Below are 23,488 nucleotides of genomic sequence, written 5' to 3'. Positions count from 1 at the left end.
GAAAACATTTTTTTTCCTTAAAGAATTGGGATTTTTATTCTAATTTTCACTAATATACAGCCTTCTGAGCATAGCTATCAGGGACTTTTTTTTTTAATTGAACTGTGTTAGTTGTGTTGTTGTGGATTCTGTTGTTCCTCTTTCTTGAATATCTTAACAATTTTGTTGGATTGTATCCTCAAATAATTTTCTAGAAGCAGTAACTGGGAGATAAAATATCTGAGTCCTTAAATGCCTGAGAATGTCTTTGTTTTGCCCTCACATGTGGTTCATCATTTGTTAGAATATTCTAGTCTCAAACTAATTTTCCTTTTGAAGGCTTTGCCCCTGTACTTTCTAGCACCCACTGTAGTTGATAATTCTGATGTGAAAATAAGCCAATTTTTTTGTAGGCAGTGTTTTTTTTTCTCTTGAAGGTTTTAAACTTTCCCTTATGTTATTTTACCAGGATGTATCTGAGTTTTTTTTTGTTTTTTGTTTTTTTTTTGTTCATATCTCTTGGCAATTGGTTGGCTCTTTCAATTCTAGGAATTGTTTCTTTCAACTCAGGGAAGTTTTCTATTATGTATTTCTTTGTTTCCTCCTCTCTGTTTTCTCTGTTCTTTCCCCTGAAATGTCTGTTGGCTATATATTGTATCTTCTGTTTATATATTCAGCATCTCTTAACTTTTCTCTGGTATTTTCCATCTTTTCTGCTTGGATGGGTTTCTTTCCCTGACTTTGTTTCTCAGACCACTCTCTGTTTTTTTTTTTTTTTCTTTTTTCTATACTAGCCATTCCATCATTTAGTCCTTACACTGGACTTTTCATTCTTGGCAATCATATTTTTAATCTCCCACATTTTTCTGGTATTCTCTGATTGTTTTTTTAATTTTTTTCCCCAGAACTACTTGTTCTTCCTATATGGATGCAATTTGTACCTGAATATTTCTGAGGACATTAAATTGAAACGGTTAAAAGTTGTTTTTTGTCTTGCGTTAACTTTTTTTTCTTTGTAGTCAATTGGGTTTTTCATGATGATTTTTTTCATGCCATAGATTTTTTTCAAATATATGGTAATCCTTGGATGGCCATTCATTTTCATGAATGAAGGATATGTTGATTAGTTTAGGGCAGCTATGCTGGTTTTCTGTTGAAATTGCTTATTTTTATTCACAATCCCCTCTAAATGGGAGGACACTCATCGGATACTGTGTAATTTAGCAGATTTTGTGGAGGGGAAAGTTTCTCTCTTTAGGATGTATGGCTGGGGAATCAGCAGACCCCAGGTCCCTATCATTAGTAAAGTTAAAACAAAACAAAACAAAACAATTTTACTATGGGGTTCAATATTTTAGTATATTTTCTTCCTGAATGGGTCTGCCTTTTTCTTTTACCTTTCAGGTCTGTTGGGACATCTCAGTATCTGTTCTGCCTAGATCTCTAGCCCTTACCCCCATGCCAGGGCCATTTCCTGGCAAACCTTTCCCCACTATGTGTGTTTAGAGCACACTTATTTCATGTTAGGAATACGGTGGGTTGGAAGGAGGCAGGTGGTAAACCTTTCCTTCAGCTCTGCTCCAGGCTGGCATATGTTTATTTGTTAGGTCTCCTCTTACATATTGCACTTTTACCTAACTGCCTTCTTATTTTTTCTCATAGCACCTGTTCCTTTCCTTATACCTCTTATTACAGTATAAAATCACATTAGTTAATTGGCTTGGACTCTTTGGTTGTAAGTAATAGCAACTGAACCAAACTAAAAGAAGCATGGGGTCCAATCTCTCCTCACTTGCTCTCTAACTCTCTCTCCCTTCCCCTTAGATTTACTTTACTCAGGCATTGGCTTTGTTATTTCAAGCTGACTGATTCAACCAAGCTAGACTTCCCCATAGGGAACTCCAGGCTTACATACTTAAAGCCTTTATCAAAATGTAATATAATTAGAACCATATAGTGTATGATCGTATAGACTTTTCAGACAGGCTTCTTTCACTTATCAATATGATTTAAGATCTATCCATCTCTTTTTGTGGCTTGTTAGCTCTTTTATTTTTATTGCTGAATAATATTCCATTATAGGATGTACCACAGTTTTTTGAATCCATTCACCTATTGAAGGACATCTTGGTTGCTTTCAGGTTTGGTGATTATGAATAAAGCTGCCGTAAACATCGATGGGCAAGTTTTTGTGTAGACATATGTTTTCAGATCAGTTGGGTAAATACCTAGGATTGGGTTTGCTGGATCATGTGATAAGATTTATTTAGCATTATAAGAAACTACTAAACCATTTTTCAGAGTGCGGTAGCATTTTTCATTTCTACCAGCAATGAAAGAGAATTCCTGTTGCTCCATAGTCTCATCAATGATTGGTATTGTGTTTTTTTTTGGATTTTAACTTTTCTAATAGGTTTGTAATGGTATCTCATTGTTTTAATTTGCAATTCCCTAATGATAAATGATGTTGAGCATCTTTTCATATACTATTTGCCATCAGTATATCTTCTTTAATATACGGATATTATATTTGAATGTCTGCTCAGATCTTTTCTCCATTTTTAAATTGGGTTGTTTGTTTTCTTACTGCTGACTTCTAAGGGTTCTTTGTATATTTTTTGTACAAGTTCTAAAGAGATACATGATTTGCAAACATTTGCTCCCAGTCTGTGACTTGTCTTTTCAAATTCTCTTAATAGTGTTTTTCTCAGTGCAGAACTTTTAATTTTAATAAAATCCACCTTACAAATTTTTTCCTTTCATGGACTGTGCTTTTAGTTTTGATTTAAAAACACAACAAAAAAAACTTATCCCCAAATCCAAGGTCACCTAGATTTTCTCCTATGTTATTTTCTCAAATTTTTATAGTTTTGTACTTTATGTTTAGGTCTATAACTCATTTTGTGTTAATTTTTATGTATGATTCAAGGTCTGTGTATAGGTTCTTTTTTTTTTTTTTTTTTTTTTTGGTATTTTTGTATACAGACATCCAATTGTTTCAGGACCATTTATTGAAAATACTATCCTTCATTTTTTGAATTGCCTTTATCAAAAATCAGTTCGCTATGTTTGCATTGCATGTGGTTTTTCTGGGCTCTGTATTTAGTCCCACTGATTTGTGTGTCTCTTCTTTCACCAAAATCACACTGTGTCAATGACTTTATACTAGCTTTATAGTAATCTTGAAATAGTGGAGTGTGATTTGTTCTCCCACTTTGTTCTTCTTCTTCAGTATTGTATTGGCTCTTCTTGGACCTTTGCCTTTACATATACATTTTAGAATCAATCTGTTATTATCCACAAAATAGCTTGTTATGGTTTTGATTTGGATTGCATTGAATTGATCAAATTTAGAAGAATTGACATCTTAATAATATTGAGTCTTTCAATCTATGAATGTGGAATTTATCTCTATTGAATTAGGTCTTTTTTGATATTTTTCCTTAGTGTTTTGTAGTTTTCCATGTGCCGACCCTGTACATATTTTGTTAGATTTATACATAAGGGGTTTTTTTTGTACTATTTTAAGAATTATATTGTTTTAAAATTTCCATTTTAAATTTCAGTTGTTCATTGCTGGTATGTAGGAAATAAGTTGACTTTTGTGTCTATTGATTTTTGTTTGGATGCTGGACATTTTGGTTTTACATTGTTTCAAAGAGTTTGGATTTTTTTTTTCTTCTGACAGTTATTTGTGGATTAGCTAATTCCTTTTGAGGTTTATCCTGAAGGTTTATAAGGGCAGGTCTATAATAACTCTTACTGTAGGCCTAAATTAGCCCCACTGCTAAGCCATGAGCTTTCTAGGTTCTCTACTAAATGCTCCATGTATCAAACAAGGTCTCTTCACTCTGTTTGGTGGAAACTCAAATGTGTCCCAGTTCTGTGTGAGCTCTGTATTTTTCTTGTCATTTGTTTGCATAGCTCTCACAAATTCCCCCTTATGCATCCACAGATTGGATGCAGCCAAAGAGTCTAGGAGACCTTTATACAGATTTATAGACCTCTTTCTCTGTATAACCTTATCGTCTCTGGAATTTGGCTCTACAAATTCCAGTCCCTTTATTCTAGATTTGGATTTCTATTTCCTCAATCATGAGACTATTGGGCTCAATCTATTTGGGATCCCTTCCCTGTGTCATGGTTCAGAAATTCCCTACAGATAGAAATGCCTGGCACTCTTATTGTTCACCTTGTTTATATTCCTTCTCTCAGGGATTACAGTCCTGCACAACATTAGTAGATATCTAAAAACAGTTGTTTCATGTATTTTGACATTTTTCTAGTTGTTGCTTTTATAAGCAGGAGAAAAAGTCACTGACTGATTTTTAAAAGTTTGCAGGTATAGATATTTTTCCAGATATTTAAAAAATTTTTCCAATATTTTTAAAATTGTTGCAAAGTAATTCCTGATTTTGTTGTTTATTTCTAATATTTTAATGTACATATGTGTATATGTACATGTATACCAGACACACAGACTCACACATGTAGAATATATCTTTCTTGCTAAAATGAGATTTTCTTTGAGAATATATTTTGTCATTCTGAATTTCCTTAACTCTTAACTTATGACCTTCTGTTGAATTTTGTCCCCACCCAGCAAAACTCTGGATCAGGCTTTATAGTCTTAGATTGTAATGGCCATAAATTCAATGTTCAAATTATCATTTTTTTACTCCACTCTTATTCCTTCTACACAAAGTGTAACTTATCTTCATATCACCTTTTGTGCAAGAACAGTGATTGTGTTAGAGTAGAACTGATATGAAAATTTTGAATTCTTAAATAATCCATTATTACTACTTAAGAAGATTAAACAAATCAACATGCAACTTTATATCTTTAAGATAATATATTAGTTTGCTAGAGCTGTATTACAAAGTAATATTCTAGACAAAAGGCATATCTTCTGAGGGCAGCATGAAGAGACCACTGTCCAGTGGAGAGAATAAATGTTTGGAATAAGATAAATGCAGATTAGACCAAATTCTGCCATAGACTTGTTGTATAACCTTACACACATTACTGAGCCCAGTGCATTTGTTCCTTCCTTTCTACAAAGGAGTGAGGAGCATCCCCTCTGGGGTTGTTGTAAGGACTCGTTTATAAAGTGTTGAGAACAAAGTAGTAGCTATAACTTTAAGATACCCAACAGTTTTAGGTAGCTTAATTACTTCTGCCTTTCCATTTTTACTAAGATGAACTTGATTGATCTTAAAGACAATATCTGTATGTATGTTCATAGAGGCAGCAGTTTTATGTAATACTGGACTACGCCATACTCTGACCCCAAATTATAGCAATGTTACCTGTATATTCTCGGCCATGCTGCAGCCTTCAGGTAACCACTTGCAGTACCCCTTTCTGCTCATGATTCTACTTTGCGCTGTGCCTTGATGAAGACTGGGTTAGAGTAAAGGATAGATGGACATGTACTGTATTAGGGATATCATTCACATTCCAGCCAAATTTTGTGAATACAATGCACCCAATTTTAATTAGATAAACTGAGTAGAAGATAGGTCTCCTAAATATAACCTTGGTACTTTGTTTCATCCGTTATGAAGTAAGAGTGTTTCAAGAGCACAGCTATGCTTACTACATGCAAAGGAACCATCAAAGGAGTCATTGGAAAGGTGAGCTGAGACCCTTCCAACCAGTCTTTTCTCTTGACATTCTCTTACCCTCCTGTCCCCACTTTCTTTCTTCCTAATATTCATTTAATGTGTTGTTTCAGTCAAAACAACACAAAATTTAGAAAATATTAGTAAGAAGGACATTTGAATAAAAATGAAAAGCATCGTTTTCCCACTCTTGTATCAAACCATAGTCTGCCACGTATCCAAACAAGTTGTGCTGGACTAAATTATAAAACTATAAAATAATCCAGGAGTAGATATTGTTGTAGTTTCTCATTCTATCTTCCCCAGTACCTGATCCTCAGCCTTTGCCAAAAAGTTCATGGGAGCTGAAATGAAACTATTTGCTGCTTTTGGATGACTTGTTCATGTCCCCTAGAAACAGAGTGAGGTTCTAATTTTAGGGAAATTAAAGAAAATATTGTTGCAGGCTGACGCTGTGGGGAAGGAGAAGAGTTATGAAACTCTTTTCTTTCAAAAGGTGGTAGAACAAGTACAATCTTAAAAGTGTTCCTTGGTGCTCCTATGGAGACAAAACAGTAAGCTCGATAAAGCATTAATATAAACCAGGAGAACATATTCTGTGGTGTTTAGGAAAATATAATACATGTGGTGGAGATTTTATACTTCATTAAATATGTTTCTTTGCATAAAGATAATGCTTATGAGTGTTTGGGATTTGAGGATGAATGAGAAAAAGATTTATAAATTGGATCTGTAGAAAGCCGGGGAATGGAGCGCTTAATGAGGTGATGGAAGTCTGAGGAGATTTCAGCTTTCTGGGAAAGAGACCAGTTCAGCCGGCAAGTCAAGTCTGACTAGCTGGGCTTCCAGTAGGTATGAGAGAAGGCTCTATGTCTTGGCAGCAGCATTGGTTCTGGCGCTTCTGTAACAGTAAGCTCATTAAAATGTTTTGTTATTCCAACACCATAAAAATTTGAATTTTGATAATTTGGAAAAGTTTCTCAGTTTTCTGCTCTGATGCGATCCTGGGCTGTGTCCCGCTAGCTCGGGTCTGTAGAATGGCTAGTATACGCTGGAGTGAAAAGCTTAACATTTTCAAGTCCATGACCTTCATGTTTTTAAATGTTAAATCATAATGTCACATTAACATAGAGCTTTCTCCTGAATTTTAGCAATTAAATCATAGAGAACCAGAGGAATGGTTACTGTGAAATGATTTTCTTTTTCAGGTTTAGTTGTAGAAAGCCATACTGTTTCCATGAGCAAAGATAATTTTTACCATCATTTGTTCTCTTATTGCCACGATTTCTGGATGTTATATTTGTAGATTTTATGAACTATTTGTACCTTTGGAATAAGTTAATATAACATTTACGTTCATGTCTTTTGCCATAATTACCAATATATTACTTTCTTCACTAACTGAAATCACTAAAAATCTATGTATCTGATGAGTGCTACAATCGTACAGAGCAATTTCAGAACTGGAATAATTCAGACTCACATACGCAGAAAACAATGGGGGTTACACTGTTATTTTCGTGATCTCAGATTCAGAACGATTCTAAATGTCTTCTATTGAATTCTGAGGTTGTGTAAATTCTGAATGTTGTGTAAAAAGACATTGGTTCATAGTGCAGCTTTAACACTTACTAGTTCAGAATAATTATGAGGAAGAATTGAGTTATATATATGAATATTCTTTGTAAATGGGATGTACTGAAATTTTTGATTGATGATTTTTGTCATTGGATTATTTATGTTTATTATTTTTTGATAATATCTCAGCTTTTATTTGCAATGAAGGGGTATTCCATAAAAAATTTTTATTAAAAAGTACTTTACTCCAGAGCTGTGTATACATTTTTACACAGACTTCAGTCTTTACTTACTTAATCTATTTAGAAATCTAAAATTTTAGCTTGATAGTATTTTCTTTTGATTGTGGTTGAAGAGGCTTTATTATTTCTCAAAGAGATATACTTAGAATTCATTAATGAATCAATGTAATTAGGTATGGGGAATGTAGAGATACATAATCCAAATGAAATTTAACAAAAGTCACTCTTCTAGGTAATCTGCCATTACCAAGGGGAAAAATGCCCTGAAAATAAAAATGTATTAATTTTATTAAACCTCAAATTTCAGTATTGTTTAAAACCTTATTTTGGTATTAGTCATTGAGAAAGAATTTCTATTACTTACCTTCCCTCAATTAAAAAAAACAAAAAACCCTAAAACAACAACAACAAAACACACACACAAAAAAAACCCTAACATGAGAATCAGTATTTGATTCATTTATTCAGTTCATTTAACAAACAATTTTGAGGCTCAGTTATCCACCTGGAATTGTGATACGTGCTTGGATACAAAGATTAAAAACTCACCACCCTTGAGTTTAAGAAACTCATATTCTAGCTGAGAAAAAAAAAAGTATGTTAATCAAGTACGGATTAGAATGGAAGTCTGAAAATCTGTGTGCAATGTAGGAATAAAGTTCATCCTGGAGGGAATTCAGGCCGGGGAGGAGCATTGGGGAGGGGTTTAGAGAGGGGATAATATTTTGAACTTAGTATTTAAAGAAGAATAGGATCTTTCCTATTTATTGTCTTTTTATAATTATGGAAATACAAAGAAAACCAAAATTGTTTTTAGAAAACTGAGGTGAATCCAAGAGGAAGTGGGTGCTCTGACTTTACCTTCCACAGGTGAGAGTCATGAGTAAGGCTGGTTTTGTTAAAGTGACAAAGAAAGAAGCAAAATCTGAGGATTCAAAGCACTTCAGCTTGTGTGGTAGGGCTCCCTGAGAGTCCTGGGATAGTGTGGGGGGGGCCCTGTATGCGTTGGGGGCGAGCTGTATGAGGGAGAGACTGCTGCAGGGACCGCTGGTGAGGAGGGTGGGATGGGGGCGAGCGGGAGGCTGGGAGGGCGTGTCGCTGTGGGGCGGGGGGCGGGGCCTTCCTTCTTGAGGCCTGGAGGACGTGGGCTGGGATAGCCTCGCTTGCTGCCTTGCTTATCTTGAGTCATCTCTGTTGGCATGCAAGTAACTCGAGTAACTTGCAAGTGAGTTGTCTGGGTACAGCAGTGATTCCCCAACCTGCTTGTGCATTAGGATCACCTAGGGAGCTTTTTAAAAAATATAACCAAAATCTTTTTTAAATTATAATTGATCTAAAGTATTATATTAGTTTCAGGTGTACAACATAGTGATTAGACAATTATATACCTATGAAGTGATCACCACAATAAGTGTAGTATAAGAATAGCATCATATGGTACCGTACATGTGATAGCTATAACAATGTTATTGACTGTATTACGTGTGCTGTACTTTACATTCCTGTGTCTAATTTTATAACTGGCAATTTGTGCTTCTTTTCATCTCTTTTACCCTTTTCATCTCTTTTACCCTTCTCCTAACCACCCTCCCATCTGGCAACCATCAGTTTATTCTCTGTATCTATGAGTTGATGTCTGTTTTGTGTGTTCGTTTATTTGTTTTTTAGATTCCACATATAAGTGAAATCATATGGTATTTATCTGGAGGTTTCTCAAAAAATTAAAAATAGAACTACCATATGACCCAGCTTTTCCACTTCTGGGCATTTATCTGAAGAAATCCAAAACATTAATTCGAAAAGATATATGAACCCCTATGTTCACTGCCTCACTATTTACAGTAATGAAGATACGGAAGCAAGTTAGGTGTCCATCAATAGATGAATGGATACAGAAGATGTGGTACATATATATGGTGGAATATTACTCAGCCATAAAAAAGAATGAAATATTGCCATTTGTGACAACATGGATGGACAGAGAAGGTATTATTCTGAATGAAATACACAGACAGGGAGCTTTTTAAATGCACCCATTCTTGGGTCAATCAGGGATCTACAGGATAGAGCTCCAACCGTAGACCTCTCTCCTCTGTGTTACTCAAAATCGCCTTTTCTCTGTATGTTTGGAGACGTTGGGTGTTGGGGACTGTTAACTGTTTACTGATACCCATGTCCTCTCCCCACGGGAGGACTATTCTTTGCCCTGTTGAAGAAGCATATCTTTATCTTTGTCATGTGGCTAGCTTTGGTCAATAAAATGTGACAGGAAATGATGTGTGTCACTTCCTGTTGTTCTGCGTCACTCTCTTCTCTCTGCCAATAGATTACTGTTGATGATCCAAATAGTGATTGCTCTGTCTGTGGTCCCAGCATGAAGACGAGGACAATGTGAAGGAGAGCCCTTCACCAATCTGCAGTAAACTAGCCTGGGAGAGAAGTAAAACTTTGTTTTCCTATGCCACTGATGATTTGGGGTTGTTTGTTACCACAGCATGTCCCAGGCCCTAAAACGATACCTGGCATTTGGTAGGTGTTCATTAAATACTTGATAAATAAATGAACTTGAGCATGTCACTTTCCAGATGTGTCAAACTGGAACTCTCATAACTCCCCATCTTCCCGCCTGCAGTGTGGTCCTGGGCTAGTGAGTTGGTAGCACCGGAGAGAGATGCACCATTGTCTTAAAGCAACAGTTTTTCTAAAAGACATTTGAGGGGAAAAAAGCCACATTTTATAATTAAAATGCAAAGGTATGTGATATGGAATAGAATGCAAATTGTACACAACTTTTTAAAGGAAAAATACAAGTCTTCCAAGAATTTTCATGACAGTAGGGCACTGCTTCGAGCTGTATTCTCAAGATGCCTTGGAAGTGTTTGAGAAGCTTTGATAATCTCTGAGTCTTAGTTTTTTCCCTCTATGACATACAGGGTTTGGACGAGAGTAGAGATGTCCAAGGCTCCGTGGTGTGAGCAGGAGTGGACTGGGCCCCAGCAGGCTTGGGCTCCATTGCTTGCTTTGCTACTAAATCAACATAGAGCCCTGTCTGGTCATTTAATCAGCTATAACCTCAGAATCAGGAAAAGATATACTCACACTTCTGCTATCTGTCCCACTGCATTTTTTTAAGGAATAATATTTTTGAAAGTATTTTGAAAATTATTAAGCTGTTTTATTCTTATAGAAAAGTGATAGGGAATTCTTACAATGTTTTCAAATTTTGAAGATTTTATTTATATTATGATTCCACTGGGTGGCAGTATTTCACATGTACTCCATTATAATTTTCCTGTTTGTATATAATGTCATAGAAAATAATTTAATTGACATTTTATTCTCTCCCATCCTTATCTTTCCCCTTCCCCAGTCCATGGTCTACCTCCCAATAAAATAATTCTAAGAAAGCATTACCATTAATTTAAAAAAGAGTTAATGACTTAAATGTGGGGACAGTCTCCCTAAGATTTAGCAATTTATCCCAAACTTCTGCTTTATCTGGGAAGTGTTAGATAGCTTAATTTTGCTCAGATGTGAGCAAATTACTTTGATGTAGGTAATTAAAATCAGTTAAAAATCACCTACAAAAATCTTGCGATTGAGTTTTTGGTGAGTGCTTTAACAATTTTTCAATAAACTCATGTAGGCATTTTTGACTGATAATACTAGTGATACTTTTTTATCATATGTATCGAAAGATGATAAAGTTATGCTGAATCCTTTGATGTCTAGGACATGTTTGAGAAACATTTTATCATGCTTTCATGTTAGTTTACTTTGTGTCAGAATTTCTTAAAGAACAAATTCCACAAAATGAGTTAAGTAAAAAAGTATACTTGTAAAGCTTTGTATAAGTGATTACTTGCTAACTTCTGTTGATACTAAGGTTTCAATATAAGTACTAGCCTAGGTCTATTAGAATACTCTTGTCCTGTAACATGGGAAAAAATTAGAAATCTGTAGCAATGTAATGGATTGCTTGTTTTTGCTTGTAATGAGACCATTGATGCAATTTGTAAATTGCCACAGTTAGTTACTACATTCTTTGCACGAGAAAGCTGCTTTGAAAAATTAGGTTGTTGAAAAGTTGTTTATAAAACTTCTTGTACATAGAGAAGTCTTTATTTTTAATTGGCTGACACTTGATAGAACATTGAAATTGTTTTCTGCCAAATAAACCTTTGCTGTTTTCAGGGAGGAAAAAAAGAAAAAGTTGTTTAAAAGAATGGATGTCTAAACTTGATTGCTATGTTAATGAAAATTTCATCTCTTTCTCTTATGGTCATAATTATGCACCACATTTTCTCTCTTCTAGTATATGAAATAATGATCAGCTGTATGCACTGTGTGCATGAGCATTTAAAGAAAACTGGGGGGAGGATGAGCCATAAGTTTTTTCTGATTTTCAAAGAGACTTGTGACCCACACACAAAAAAATATGAATTGATACTTTATCATTTCATGTTTTTGAAGTAGGTTTAAAAATTGCTTTAGAAGTTTAACATTATCAAATAGGAGTCATTTGTACAAGGGGGAAAGTCGAGGAATAGTGTATCTTAGTTTCAGTGGAAGACTTTAGAAAAATCTCACAAATTCTTTGTGCACAAATTAGAAAGCAGCTAATAGATTAGTTAGTTGGGTTCATTGCAAGATGAGCAACTGAATCTAAAGTGCTCTGATTAATAAACCAGGAAGAACACTAGGGTGAATGCAAATGGCATGTCAGGTCACTTGTCTAGGTGCTTTCCTGCAGAATCTTTGTATCAGTGATTCAGGAATCATGCTTATCATATTTGCTGACAGGGGAAAACTGGGAGAGAGAGTTGCTGTTTTGTTTGAGAGAAGCAGTATTCAAAATATTAAGTCCCAAAGATAGGAATGAACCAATAAGAAGAAATTAATAAAGGTTGTCTTGTATTTAAATTAATAACTTATTTTTTTTTAAATAGAGAAATTTGTCTTGATAATTCAGAGGGAAAAGATTTTGGAGATTTTCAATTAGTTTAGGGAGAAGTTTGCACAGTTTGGGTAGAGATTAGTCAGAATTTTTAACCTAGGTGAGTTGCTGGAAAAATCAGTGGTCTTATCTTTGGAACACATGAGCCCAGGTGAAGTAACTGTTACTGTGATTCTTGTCTTGAAACATATAGATCTGAACAAAGCTGTTGCTAAAAACAATTTGAGCTCTTAGTGATTTACCTGTTTTGCAAGTTACCGTGCAGTTTGCAAACAGATTGGAGGGACTGGAAGAATGTAAGAGAACAGTAGCTAAGACTTGTTACTGAACACCAGCCATGGTAGGTCCCATGTTTAATCCTTTAAATGGATTATCTAATTGAATTCCCTACAACAACTCTCTTGTAAGTAGTAAAGAGTATAACTGGGACTGGAGTCTGTATGTTGAGCCCATGATCTTAGGTGCTGTAATACACTGCCTTCCAGGAGAAGAGAATTATGGAACCGACAGAGGAGAGTTTCAACAGACAGTGGGCATTATCCTGAAAGGCTGCCGGCAGATAAAGGAAGGTGAAAAACAAACCTGACAGTTAGGAGATGAGTTCATTTAAAGTTTTTTCAGTGGAGTGTTGAGGGCAGATGTCAAAATGTAGTGCACTGAAGAATGAATAAGGAAATGAGGTGGTTCGGTGAGGACAGGGCCAGTTAGAGGAAGGATGAGGTTATGCGAGATGATGGCAGGGCAGAGACGACAGGAAAGCCAGAGGAGGAGGGATTTAGGGAGGTTTAGGGCTAGAAATAGAAGGGGGAGATTCTGTGTCATAGCAAAACAAGTCAAACAATCAAGCACTAGACAAATAGCCTCTCTCCCTCTCTCCCTCTCTCCCTCCCTCCCGCCCTTCTTCCCTCCTTCCTTACTTCTCCTATCTCTCTCTCATCTATCATCTGTCTGTCTCTCTTTCTGGCAATTTTCAAGTTTTTAAAGTACATTAAAATGCTTTTAGTTTTGCTGTTGATTTATATAAAAGTAATTTACAGTTAATGTAATGCATTGGGTACTTTTGAATGAAGTTGGGTAGAGACATGTGAAAACTAAAGAAATGTGTTTATCTTCCACAATGATTTGCTGGAGAAAGATGATGTGTTCCAACCCGTCACAGTTACCATCTGTGGCCTAATTAACATTTGTTCTCTCCACTTTCCTTGGCTAACAGGATTCACTGTTAGAATCCTGACTTATTTTGGTAGAGGTAGGTGGATCCTCATCCACCTTTAACTAGGATGGTAATCTTACTTCTTGGCTGGCAGTTGCTCTAAGGATGGCTGTGTCCCTTAGTTCTGGCTAATGAGAGGTAAGAAGTCATTTGGGTGAGGCTCCCAGGAAAGCTTTCCGTTGTCTCATGAGAAGGAGCTGAGGCACTTCCCCCTTCTCCGTGGCTAGGACACCAGACATGATGCCCAGAGGTCACCCTCTGAATGTGAGGTGACCTGCATGCCCACAGAGCCAATGTGTGAAGATTGGCAAAGCAGACACTTAGAAAGCACTTATTTGTGTGTCACTAGTTCTGGGCTACCTGGCTTTGCACCTCTTGTTATGTGAGAGACAGACCTGTATTTTTAAAGTCACTGTTAGATTTCCTATTGCTTGCAACTGGACATAGTCCTAAAGAGAAGCAAAATCCTTCTTCAGCTGTTTCTTACACTCGTACATGTGTAGTTTATGGCTTTTCCAGTTTATGGCTATGGAAATTTTAAGATAGTCTCCATAATTGACTCTCTTTAATTTTTGCAGCCTATAATGTCTCATTAAAAGGATTTAAAACAATCTGGCTTATCAACTTCAGAAACAATTAGTCTTTAAAAATTATGTTTGACCACTCTATCCTCTCTCTCAATCAACTGGGCATTTTCTAGTTTCTTTCCAGTAACTAGCGTAGTGCCTATATAATGTTCACATCAGCTGTGTCTCCATGATGTCAATAAAATATTTTTGTTATGGAAGAAACCAAAGCATGGAGCCATCATAGATGGATATCACATCACAACTGGATCAAACTAGATCAGTTCAGAGGAATATTTGGTTAAACCATTTAGTCCACATTCTAAAAAGTCTTAATTGAAGAGAGATTTCATGCCCAAACATTTACTTACTATGCAACTGCTAAAATGTATGTCCACTGGGGTAGTTGGGTTAGGAGTTAAATGTAAAATAACCTTCAATGTTCTTCAGACTTCCTGGGATGAATCTGATTATTTTGTGTTCTTTGTATCTAACTGTTGGACAGTCTTGAGGTATGGCTGCTAAGGAAGATGTCATCTTCTGCCTCAGCATTATTTGACTTCAAGTACACAAAGATAGGTGACATAGGAGCTTTCGTCGTGGGCTTCCAGGTGTGTCAAAGGAAGTAGTGAAATCTGGTTAGTGGGATTTGCTTTCTGTAGTGAGTCTAATACTGATATAAAAACTTTATCAGTTTTTATAGTGTGACTTGGATTTGTGTTCAGATGATGAAACACAATGAAATCTCTAGTCAAGTCTGGGAGTACTGTGGGGAGAAAAAAATGACCTGCTAATTTAACAACAGAAGTCTAGACATTACTATAAAAAATGTTTATGTGACAGTAGGGAAATCAACATTAATATTATTAGAGCAATTAAATAAAATTTATTGAACACATGAATTGCATGTGACATAGAAAGGGAATGTGGTAACCAGCAAATATATCTAATTATGCAGAGATGGAGCATTTTAATATCCTGATCTTTTTGTTTAATCCAGTGAGTGATGATGTAATTAGCTACCGAAGGATTTGATCATTTCAAATCAGGTGGACAAATCTTCAACTTCACTCTAGATTATCATCACATTGAATGAATTATTAATAATTAGTCTTGGTGCTTTGAGTCAAGCTTATTAAGTTTCAGATTTTCTCTAAAAATTATATAAGAAGGAGAGCTCTGCTATTGTACTCAATTTTACATGGAAGCATAATTGCTGGGTATTGCCATTGTTTGGGATGTTTTTAAAGAGAATCGTCAATCTTTGAGATGCTTCCCATTTTGAGATGTGTGTATCATCATGAATCACTAATTAATATAAATCTGTGTTAAAAATATGTGACTTAAATAATAGTTACAGAAGTGGTAATTCTCTGCTTTTCCAGTTTATGAAATCCAGTTGTTTTGCAGTACTTGCTTTAGAATTTGATAAGTTATATGGATCTCCTGTGTGTCTATGTTTTCACTCTATCCACCGAAATAAGCAGATTTGTTCTTATCTGTTTCCTGCTTTGAATCATACTCATTCACACATTGTTGTGCTCTTTGTTATGTATCTAAAGCATATCCCATTTTCAGTCACAGTTTGAGACCTGTCCCCTCTATCACAAATCCTTTCTCAGTAATTCTAGCTCACACAGACACAACCATCTTTGTTTTCAGTTTTCTACATCTGTGTACACACAACAAATCTATCATAGTTTTCTTTCCTAGTGAGCCCATTGCTCCTTAAAATACATCTTAATGTAGCATTCCAGTCACATACATTAAAAATGGTGTTGAATATGAAACCTGTTTCCAATCTTTGAATAATCTGTTCATGTGTCAATATCTTATAGGTTTAAAATTATTTTCATCATTTAGTTTTGTTTCATTCACTAATTGCTTTGTGTAACCTTTGTCTCATCAACAATGGTCCATTCATTTTGGGGATCATGTTTTAAATTTTATTTGTCCACCTCAGTCTACCACAGGACTGGATATATAACGAGTTCTCAATGATACTTGGTTATTGACTGGATTAAACTCTAAACTATTTCACATATATGAGTATATTAGTCTGACTGGGCTGCTATAACAAAATATCATAGACGCTGTGGGTTAAATGACAGAAATTTATTTTCTCACAATTTCAGAAGCCGGAAGTCCTAGATCAGGGGGCCAGCAGATTTGGTTTCTGGTGAGGACTCTTTTACTGGCTTGCTGATGGCTGCCTTCTTGCTGTGTCTTCACTTGGCCTTTCCTCTATATCTGCATGGAGAAAGAGATCTCTCATGTGTCTTCCAGTTCTTATGAGGACACCAGCCCTATTGGGTTAGGGCCTCAACGTTATGCTCTCATTTAACCCTTGTTTCCTAATTACCTGAAAGCCCTATCTCCAAATACAGTCACATTGGGAGTTAGAGTTTCAACATATAAATTTTGGGAGAACAAAATTTAGTTCATAACAATGAGATATTAAATTATTAGTACATCTTTTGAGAAAAGAGCTGTTGAACTTTGCTTTTCTCACAAGTTTTTTCCTATTATGTTTATTCAGTGTAGCTTGAGTTGAGCCTCCATTTCACCCATATCTTTCTCTAATCATGGAAGTTTTTCCTTCTAATGTTTTCTGTTCTCTATGGTTTGGCAGGTGTTAATTAAGTCTCCTTAAACTTCTTAACTGGAACTGATCAAGGATCTTCTGCGAGTTTCACCTAAAAGACCCCTCTGCAGGTCTGGCAGAGAGTGAATCCAAGACTAAGCTTTATTAATAACTCCTGCTGTTCCTCTTTTCTGCACACCTCTGGCTCCTCTGTGAGAGGGCCAGCACATCACACCTGGCTGCTAAACATCTGTCTGGAGGACTTTGGTTGATTACTTAATAGAACTTGAAGCACATGTGAATGGTCTTACTCCTTATTAATGAGACTAAATGACGCCATGTACCCATTATGTACAGAGGTATGAGCCCACTGATAATTCTAGCACGTACGTAATCGGCGTAGGCTGCAGTGGCTCATGTTTAACTAAAAGCTGACAAGTTTACGTGTTCTGTACAGATGTACAGAAAGGTGGATGCTTATGTGCCCCACGTTTCAACTTCCTGTTTGCCATAAAGATAGCAGTTACCTATAATAATCGGTTTCTGACCTTGAAAGACACATACACACGTATGTATGACACACGTGAATGCACACACACACATGTGCACACACACACATACACATGCACACACACCTGAGCCGGGAGTTCGATTCATTATCATAATTACATAATTACCTGTCATGTTTGACATTTTCTTTTCTGGTCCTCCAAAGTCCAGCCTCTTTGACAAATAATACTGGCACATCTGTTGTAGAGTAACCTCATTGTCTCTAAATCTAGTTCTTGTTTTCATCATTGCTAAGTGGGCCACTTATTTGTCTCTGTAGTCATCATTATTAATCAAAACCCTTGGCGCTCTTTCCTGAATTTGTTGGGTGGCTCTGTATTGGCTTTTGACTTGGAGTTATTTTAGCTGTAACTCTAGGCATAGCACTCTTTACTATCTAAACTTCCCGTTATTTTAATGAAATATTGTATAACAGGAACTAGGCTTTGGTCAACTTTAGTATAAAACGTTTTTCATACCCCTGGGTAGTCATTGATTCCCTAATTTTCATTAGCCAGATTTTATTATTTTTGACATTAGGGTGAAGTGTTCTACTTACATTTAAGATTTGTGCACTCTTCTAATCAAATGAGATTTAAAAAATGTCTTGTAAATATGCGTAAAAATGTTCTATGTGAGCCTTGTATTGTTTATTGTTTTATTATTAGATCTGATTGTTTTCTTTCTTAACATTTTGTTCTGTTGTGTGTATGCAGATTCTGAAGGCTTGTGAATGTTGCATAGGTTAGATTTTAACCTTCCTTCTTCTCGTGCGCGCACGCATGTGTGTGTGTGTGTGTGTGTGTGTGTGTGTGTGTGTGTACTTTTAGTCCCTGTTTCTATAAATTGGGGGGGATAGAAGCCTCCCTAAGCTGCTTGCAGCAGGGGAGGCTTGTATGTATCCTCATGGGTAGCCTGACGTTGTCTTCCCGCTTCTGCTCTGCTCAGCACACGTGCCTTTGTGTGGCCCTGCATATGTCGCTCTGTTCTACGTCAAGTCAACGGAGGCCAGAAATTCAGTTTTTAAAGATACTTTCATTAGCAGACCGTCTTCTCTCTCTCCACACAAGAAATTTGTGGGTGAGTGTAGTAGGTGACATTGAAGGTTGGGGAGGTGGATAAGAGAGAAATATTACAGAAGGGCAGACAGCTTCAAATTAAATATTAAAATGCTTGCCGTTACCTGCTCTTTGGTGGTCTCCTGACCTGGGTGTTTGCTTATCCACTTTACAGTCGCAGTTGGCCAGATGGATCTTCTTTCTTCTCTTTCTCCACTTCACTTTTCCTTCTCCTCGGTCTTCACACTCTTTTCCCCATCGTCTCCTTTGATTGCATCCACATAGTCTATGTACAGTTCTGTGATGCAGGATAGTTTAGCTGTCTCCATCATGACCCCCAAGCTCAGCTGTTTTCTACCTTTGCACATTGCAATTTATCAAAATGCTCAACCTGAACAGGGTCCTCCCTCTCAAAGATGCAGTTGGTTGAACAAAAATACTTTTTGTGTGTGTTTTGTGTTGTTTTTGCCTTTAGAACAGAATATCTAAATGCCAAAGAGTTGGTAATGATTATACCATGTTGGTACAAATTTATGCACCAATTGCTTCTGAGGTAGTAACAAATGGAGCATGAGAGAGATCCAATTTGGGTGAATTACTGGCTAAAATTAGAGATTAGTGTGCTAGGTTCAGAATTTATGTTCATGCCCTAGCAATAAAAACTGTACAGTAATTAAACTCCAAAGAGGATAGAATCAAGTAAAATAACATATGAATAATTGGAATTTTAAGTATTGTCAGTAGATTACACTATCCCATAGATATTGCTTGTCCAATATAATTTCAAAACTTATGACTTTATAAAAAAATAAATTCATTTTAACCTGAACTTTCAAACTTATAGAACTATTTAAATTAATGCATTAGTTCTGATTTTTTACATTCTGAGGTTTCTTATTTCTCTAGCCTTAATTGGAGTTCCAGAAAGCAGGCCTTTTGTTCCTTCACATTTACTCACTTGATTTTAACTTACCTCTTAATTTTTTTTCATTCAGTTTGAGATCTTTGTGATTCTTTCTAATGAAACCTGGGCATTTTGAGTGTTGTATAACGAGACTCTGGATCTTATTTACTCCTTCTGTTTCAACTGGATTCCTCTAACACTGCACCAGAAGGAAAGTCAGGGTGTCACCTCATTATCCAGGTTCCCCACCTCGTCTCCACTGATAACTGAAGGGATTGGACTCATTCCTACTGAGGGGGGTGGGAGTTCCAGCTCTCTACTAGGCCTCCACGAATGCCTCCATGGCTGAGACAGATAAATGTGCCTTGTTATCTCGTCCCACATGGCTTCCACTGACAGGGGTGGTGGGAGGGATCCCACATCTGTGGGAAGGGGTGGGCACCTTGTTACTGCTATGTGGAGGCAGAAGTCCACCTCCCTACCTGGCCTCCACTGGTACTGCCAAGGGGGTACTAAAAGTCTTGCATTCTTTGACACCCCAGCCTGAGGAGGGTGGAAGTGTAGGTTCTCCACTTGCCTTTTGCTTGTGTGGGGCCACAGATTTCTTCAGTGGTGTTGGGCTGGGGTAGAGCAGTCATTGTCTAAAAGCTTTCTGCTTTGCTACACTGCCCCTTTCCTTTATCTTTGGCTAGAAAGAGCTGACTGTTGGGTTTTGTTCTGCCTCTTCTCATTGGCCGTACTGGGTTGCTAGCTTCTTCAGATCCAGGTCTGGGATACACAAGGCAAAACACACAAACAACTCAGGGGGGTCACTACTGTGGAGTTCCTTAGTCCTCATGTCCCCAGATGGTCTGCCTTCTTCTCCTTGCCTTTTGTACTCTTCTTATGCTTGTGTTTATATATAACGTCCACTGTTTTTAGTTGTGCATTGTGGGAGGGATAGGGAAAAATACACTTACTCCATAGTCCCAGATGCAAAAGTCCTTAAAAGCAAGACTTGTTTTATTGTTCATTTTTGCTGTTTTCTTTAAACTAAAGTCAAAAGACAATGACCAACCCTCTAAAGACACTTACTAGAAAACAATTTGCACAACCCAGATTACTATATGTGAAAGATTCCTTTAAAAGTTACCTAAAACATGTATGTGTAAAAATGAGTATTTAGAGAAAAAAATTCTAGGACTGAAGAATTCTTAGGAAGTTTGATGTTACATAAATAATTTGTCTTGAACATTATAATTTATATATATTTGAAATCCTCAATAATTATATGTATTTGTTTTATCATTTGATTTGTTATAAGTCTGTTGTTTTAAACAGTGGGAGCCATCGATATTATTCTTTTATTAAACTAAAAAAGTCATACCTGCTTTTTGTAACAAATCCAATGAATTCAGAAGAGTTTAGAGTAAAATAGTACCTCCACCCCATTTCTATTCTCCAGATGTAACTGCTCTTTACAGCCAGACATGCATCAATCCATCCAGCTTTCAGTGTGTTTATACTTTTAATCATGCCCCCCTACCCCGTTTACTCCTAGTTTTCCTCTCCAGCTTCTCTTTCTGTGTATCCTTTGTAAGCTCATCCATCTTTATCCAGCTGTTAAATGTTTGAGTGCTTTCACACTTAGTTCTAGAATTATTTTCTTCTCAATCAATATTGTTTTTCTTTGGGACTCATCTATATCCTTGTTTCAATTGCCATTTACACTCAGATGACTCATAAATTTATTTTCCTACTTTAGATCTCTGCTCTGAGTGTCAAACCAATAACTCCAGCTTTCTGTTTGACATCCCTTTTTGGAGATCCAGATGGAACTCCAAACCCAGCGTGTCAAGCCAGACTGATGATCCATCCCAAACTTTTCTAGAGTTCGCATCTCAGTGAATGGAACCACTATATGTTGAGTTATGTTTGCTAGAAGCTTATTGATTTCCTTTTTCTTTCACCTCCCATATCTAATGAATCAACAAGTCATGTGACTTTTGCCTCCTGAATCTGCCCATTTCTTTCCATTTCTGTCTTCAGGCTTTCATCATCTCCTACCTGGGCTAATGCAGTGGTTTCTTAAATGGACTTTCTGCTTCTAATCTAATTGTGCTTGAATTAATTTTTTGCTCTGTAATCAGAGAGATCGTTTCAAAATACAAATTTGGTCATGTTACCTGCCTGCTTAAAATATTGCAATATTTTTATTGCTCCCATGGTAAATACCTAAATCCTTAACATGACTTAGCACAGTGCCTGTCATATAGTTGACACTCCAATATTGGTAAAAGAATATATAGATGAACTTATGTAGTTTACAGTATTTGCTTTTAAAATAGTATTGCCACACACACATCTCTGTACGTATCTTTCTTTCCTCTTAATATTTCTGTTAGATATATTTGTAGAAGTGGGATTGCTAGTATAGTTTAGTTTTCATCTATTAAATATCAATGTTAATAGAGCAGGTGGTGTAATGCCTTGTAGTTATCAAGAGAAAAAGAGGAGTCTGATCTAGGAATACCAGTGGTGATTTATTAAGGAAGCCATCCTGTGCCTTATATTTGATGAAAGGAATTACAACCTTAAAAGATTGCCCAATTATTTAAGGATTTTTTTTTGGAGATTTTTATGCCAAATAACGTTAGATTAAATATTTAGTAATACAGAGCAAGGAACAAGTGAGTTGAAATTTTATATTCATCACAAATGTGATTTATTCCTATTTTTATTTTGCTTATAGGTTTTTTATTAATAACAAATTATGGAAATTAGGTAATTTAAGGAAAGGAATAATTTGAAAATGGGGTGGTGACATAAGGGCTAATAAAAATAATGACTATTTATAATTTTCATAGGAGTAAAGGATCTATTTACTATTGTAGTTGGTACTGGACAGCTAGATGTTTTCAGAGACGTATTCTTCCATCTCTACCTCTTTTGCTCTACTCCCTGAAGGGAGGATGGTGTGTGCAGTGCTTGTGAAATGGGCAGAAAACAGAATGAAGGTATCAGATGTCTGAAAGGTGGGCGACTAGCTCTGCATTTACTAGCTCTGTGACCCTGGGCAAGCTAGTTAATATCTGTGGTACCTAGTTTCCCAATCTGAAAGCAGTACTAACCACTGACTTACATGCAAACTAGATTGGATGTGATCATTTGTTGTTTATTAATGTATTTATTTTTTAAATTTATTGTTTAAAGTGATACTAAAACGCTTTATTACTGATTTTAGTCGTGAATTTGCGTATGAGAAAATTAAAAGTATGTAATACAGGAACATTAATGGCTTTAAGAGCTCTTTTCAGCAGTTTATTCGGCTGCAAAATAATTTGCAAGAGGCTCTTAAGGCACTGAGAAGTACCATGAAATTCTGAAAGAGTTAATACGCTTTTGGAAATACCCACGTACTCAAAGGGAACACAGAACTCTATGGCATTCATAACTAACTTTTTTACGGATTTCTACTGTTTTCCCTTTCACTCTCGCCTGTTTATTTATACTGAAATGTGTAGATTAAGCAGCTTTATATTTTTCATCTTATTATTAATTTTGTGTCAGCTACTTTGTGGCTGTTTAAACAAAACCTTGATTTAATTGCTCTGTTTGTCGTTTCTTCTTGTAGGCAATGGGCCTCACCACGACCGTTGTTGTATTTACGATGAAAACAACTTGGTGGATGATGTTTATTGTCTCCCAATAGGACACTGGATCGAGGCCACCGGGCACACCAACGAGATGAAGCACACAACAGACTTCTATTTTAATATTGCAGGCCACCAAGCCATGCATTATTCAAGGTAAAAATAGTGCCGTGTTTACAAGCATAGAAATAGTACAAGAGGTAGCATTAGGACAATGGAAGTATTTACTGTGTTCACAGCTGCAGTGTCTCCCTTCAGAGGGGTGTCTAGGTCTTCAGTTCTTTGAGGAGATAAATTACCGTGAATCAGTGTGGGAGCTTTTCTGGTTCTAGATGTGAAGCACCCTTTTTATAGAATTCTTTGATTAAATGCGTACGCTGGCATCAACGTAATTTGACTGAGCAGTGGTTAACCAATCTTTGTATTTAGTGGATTAAAAATAAAAACTGGATGAAAATATCCTGTATCAGTATTTATATCTTTTATGCTACTGACCAACAGTAAAACGAAAATGGGTATCTCTGTATAAAATCTTATTCAAATAAACATGGGTGAAAATCTAGACATAAAACTAGATTGGATGTCACCATGTGCTCTAT

The 23,488-nt window shown here is 36.2% G+C and overlaps 1 protein-coding gene across 4 annotated transcripts in view; it reads left to right on the top strand.

Annotated features, from left to right (window-relative positions):
* EPM2A (EPM2A glucan phosphatase, laforin) overlaps positions 1 to 23,488 on the top strand; it is a 115,186-nt gene that overhangs the window by 49,444 nt on the left and 42,254 nt on the right. For all 4 annotated transcript variants that reach the window (XM_074333685.1, XM_074333684.1, XM_074333686.1 and 1 more), the window contains exon 2: positions 22,871 to 23,045. In XM_074333685.1, coding sequence (XP_074189786.1) covers positions 22,984 to 23,045 — 62 coding nt within the window. In that variant the 5' untranslated portion in view covers positions 22,871 to 22,983. The remainder of the gene's footprint in view (positions 1 to 22,870; positions 23,046 to 23,488) is intronic.

Source organism: Rhinolophus sinicus, linkage group LG05 (assembly GCF_036562045.2).
Source record: "Rhinolophus sinicus isolate RSC01 linkage group LG05, ASM3656204v1, whole genome shotgun sequence".
NCBI classification, from domain to species: Eukaryota; Metazoa; Chordata; class Mammalia; order Chiroptera; family Rhinolophidae; genus Rhinolophus; species Rhinolophus sinicus.
Note: the sequence above shows the minus strand (reverse complement) of the source record. Positions and strands in the feature narration are given on the sequence as shown.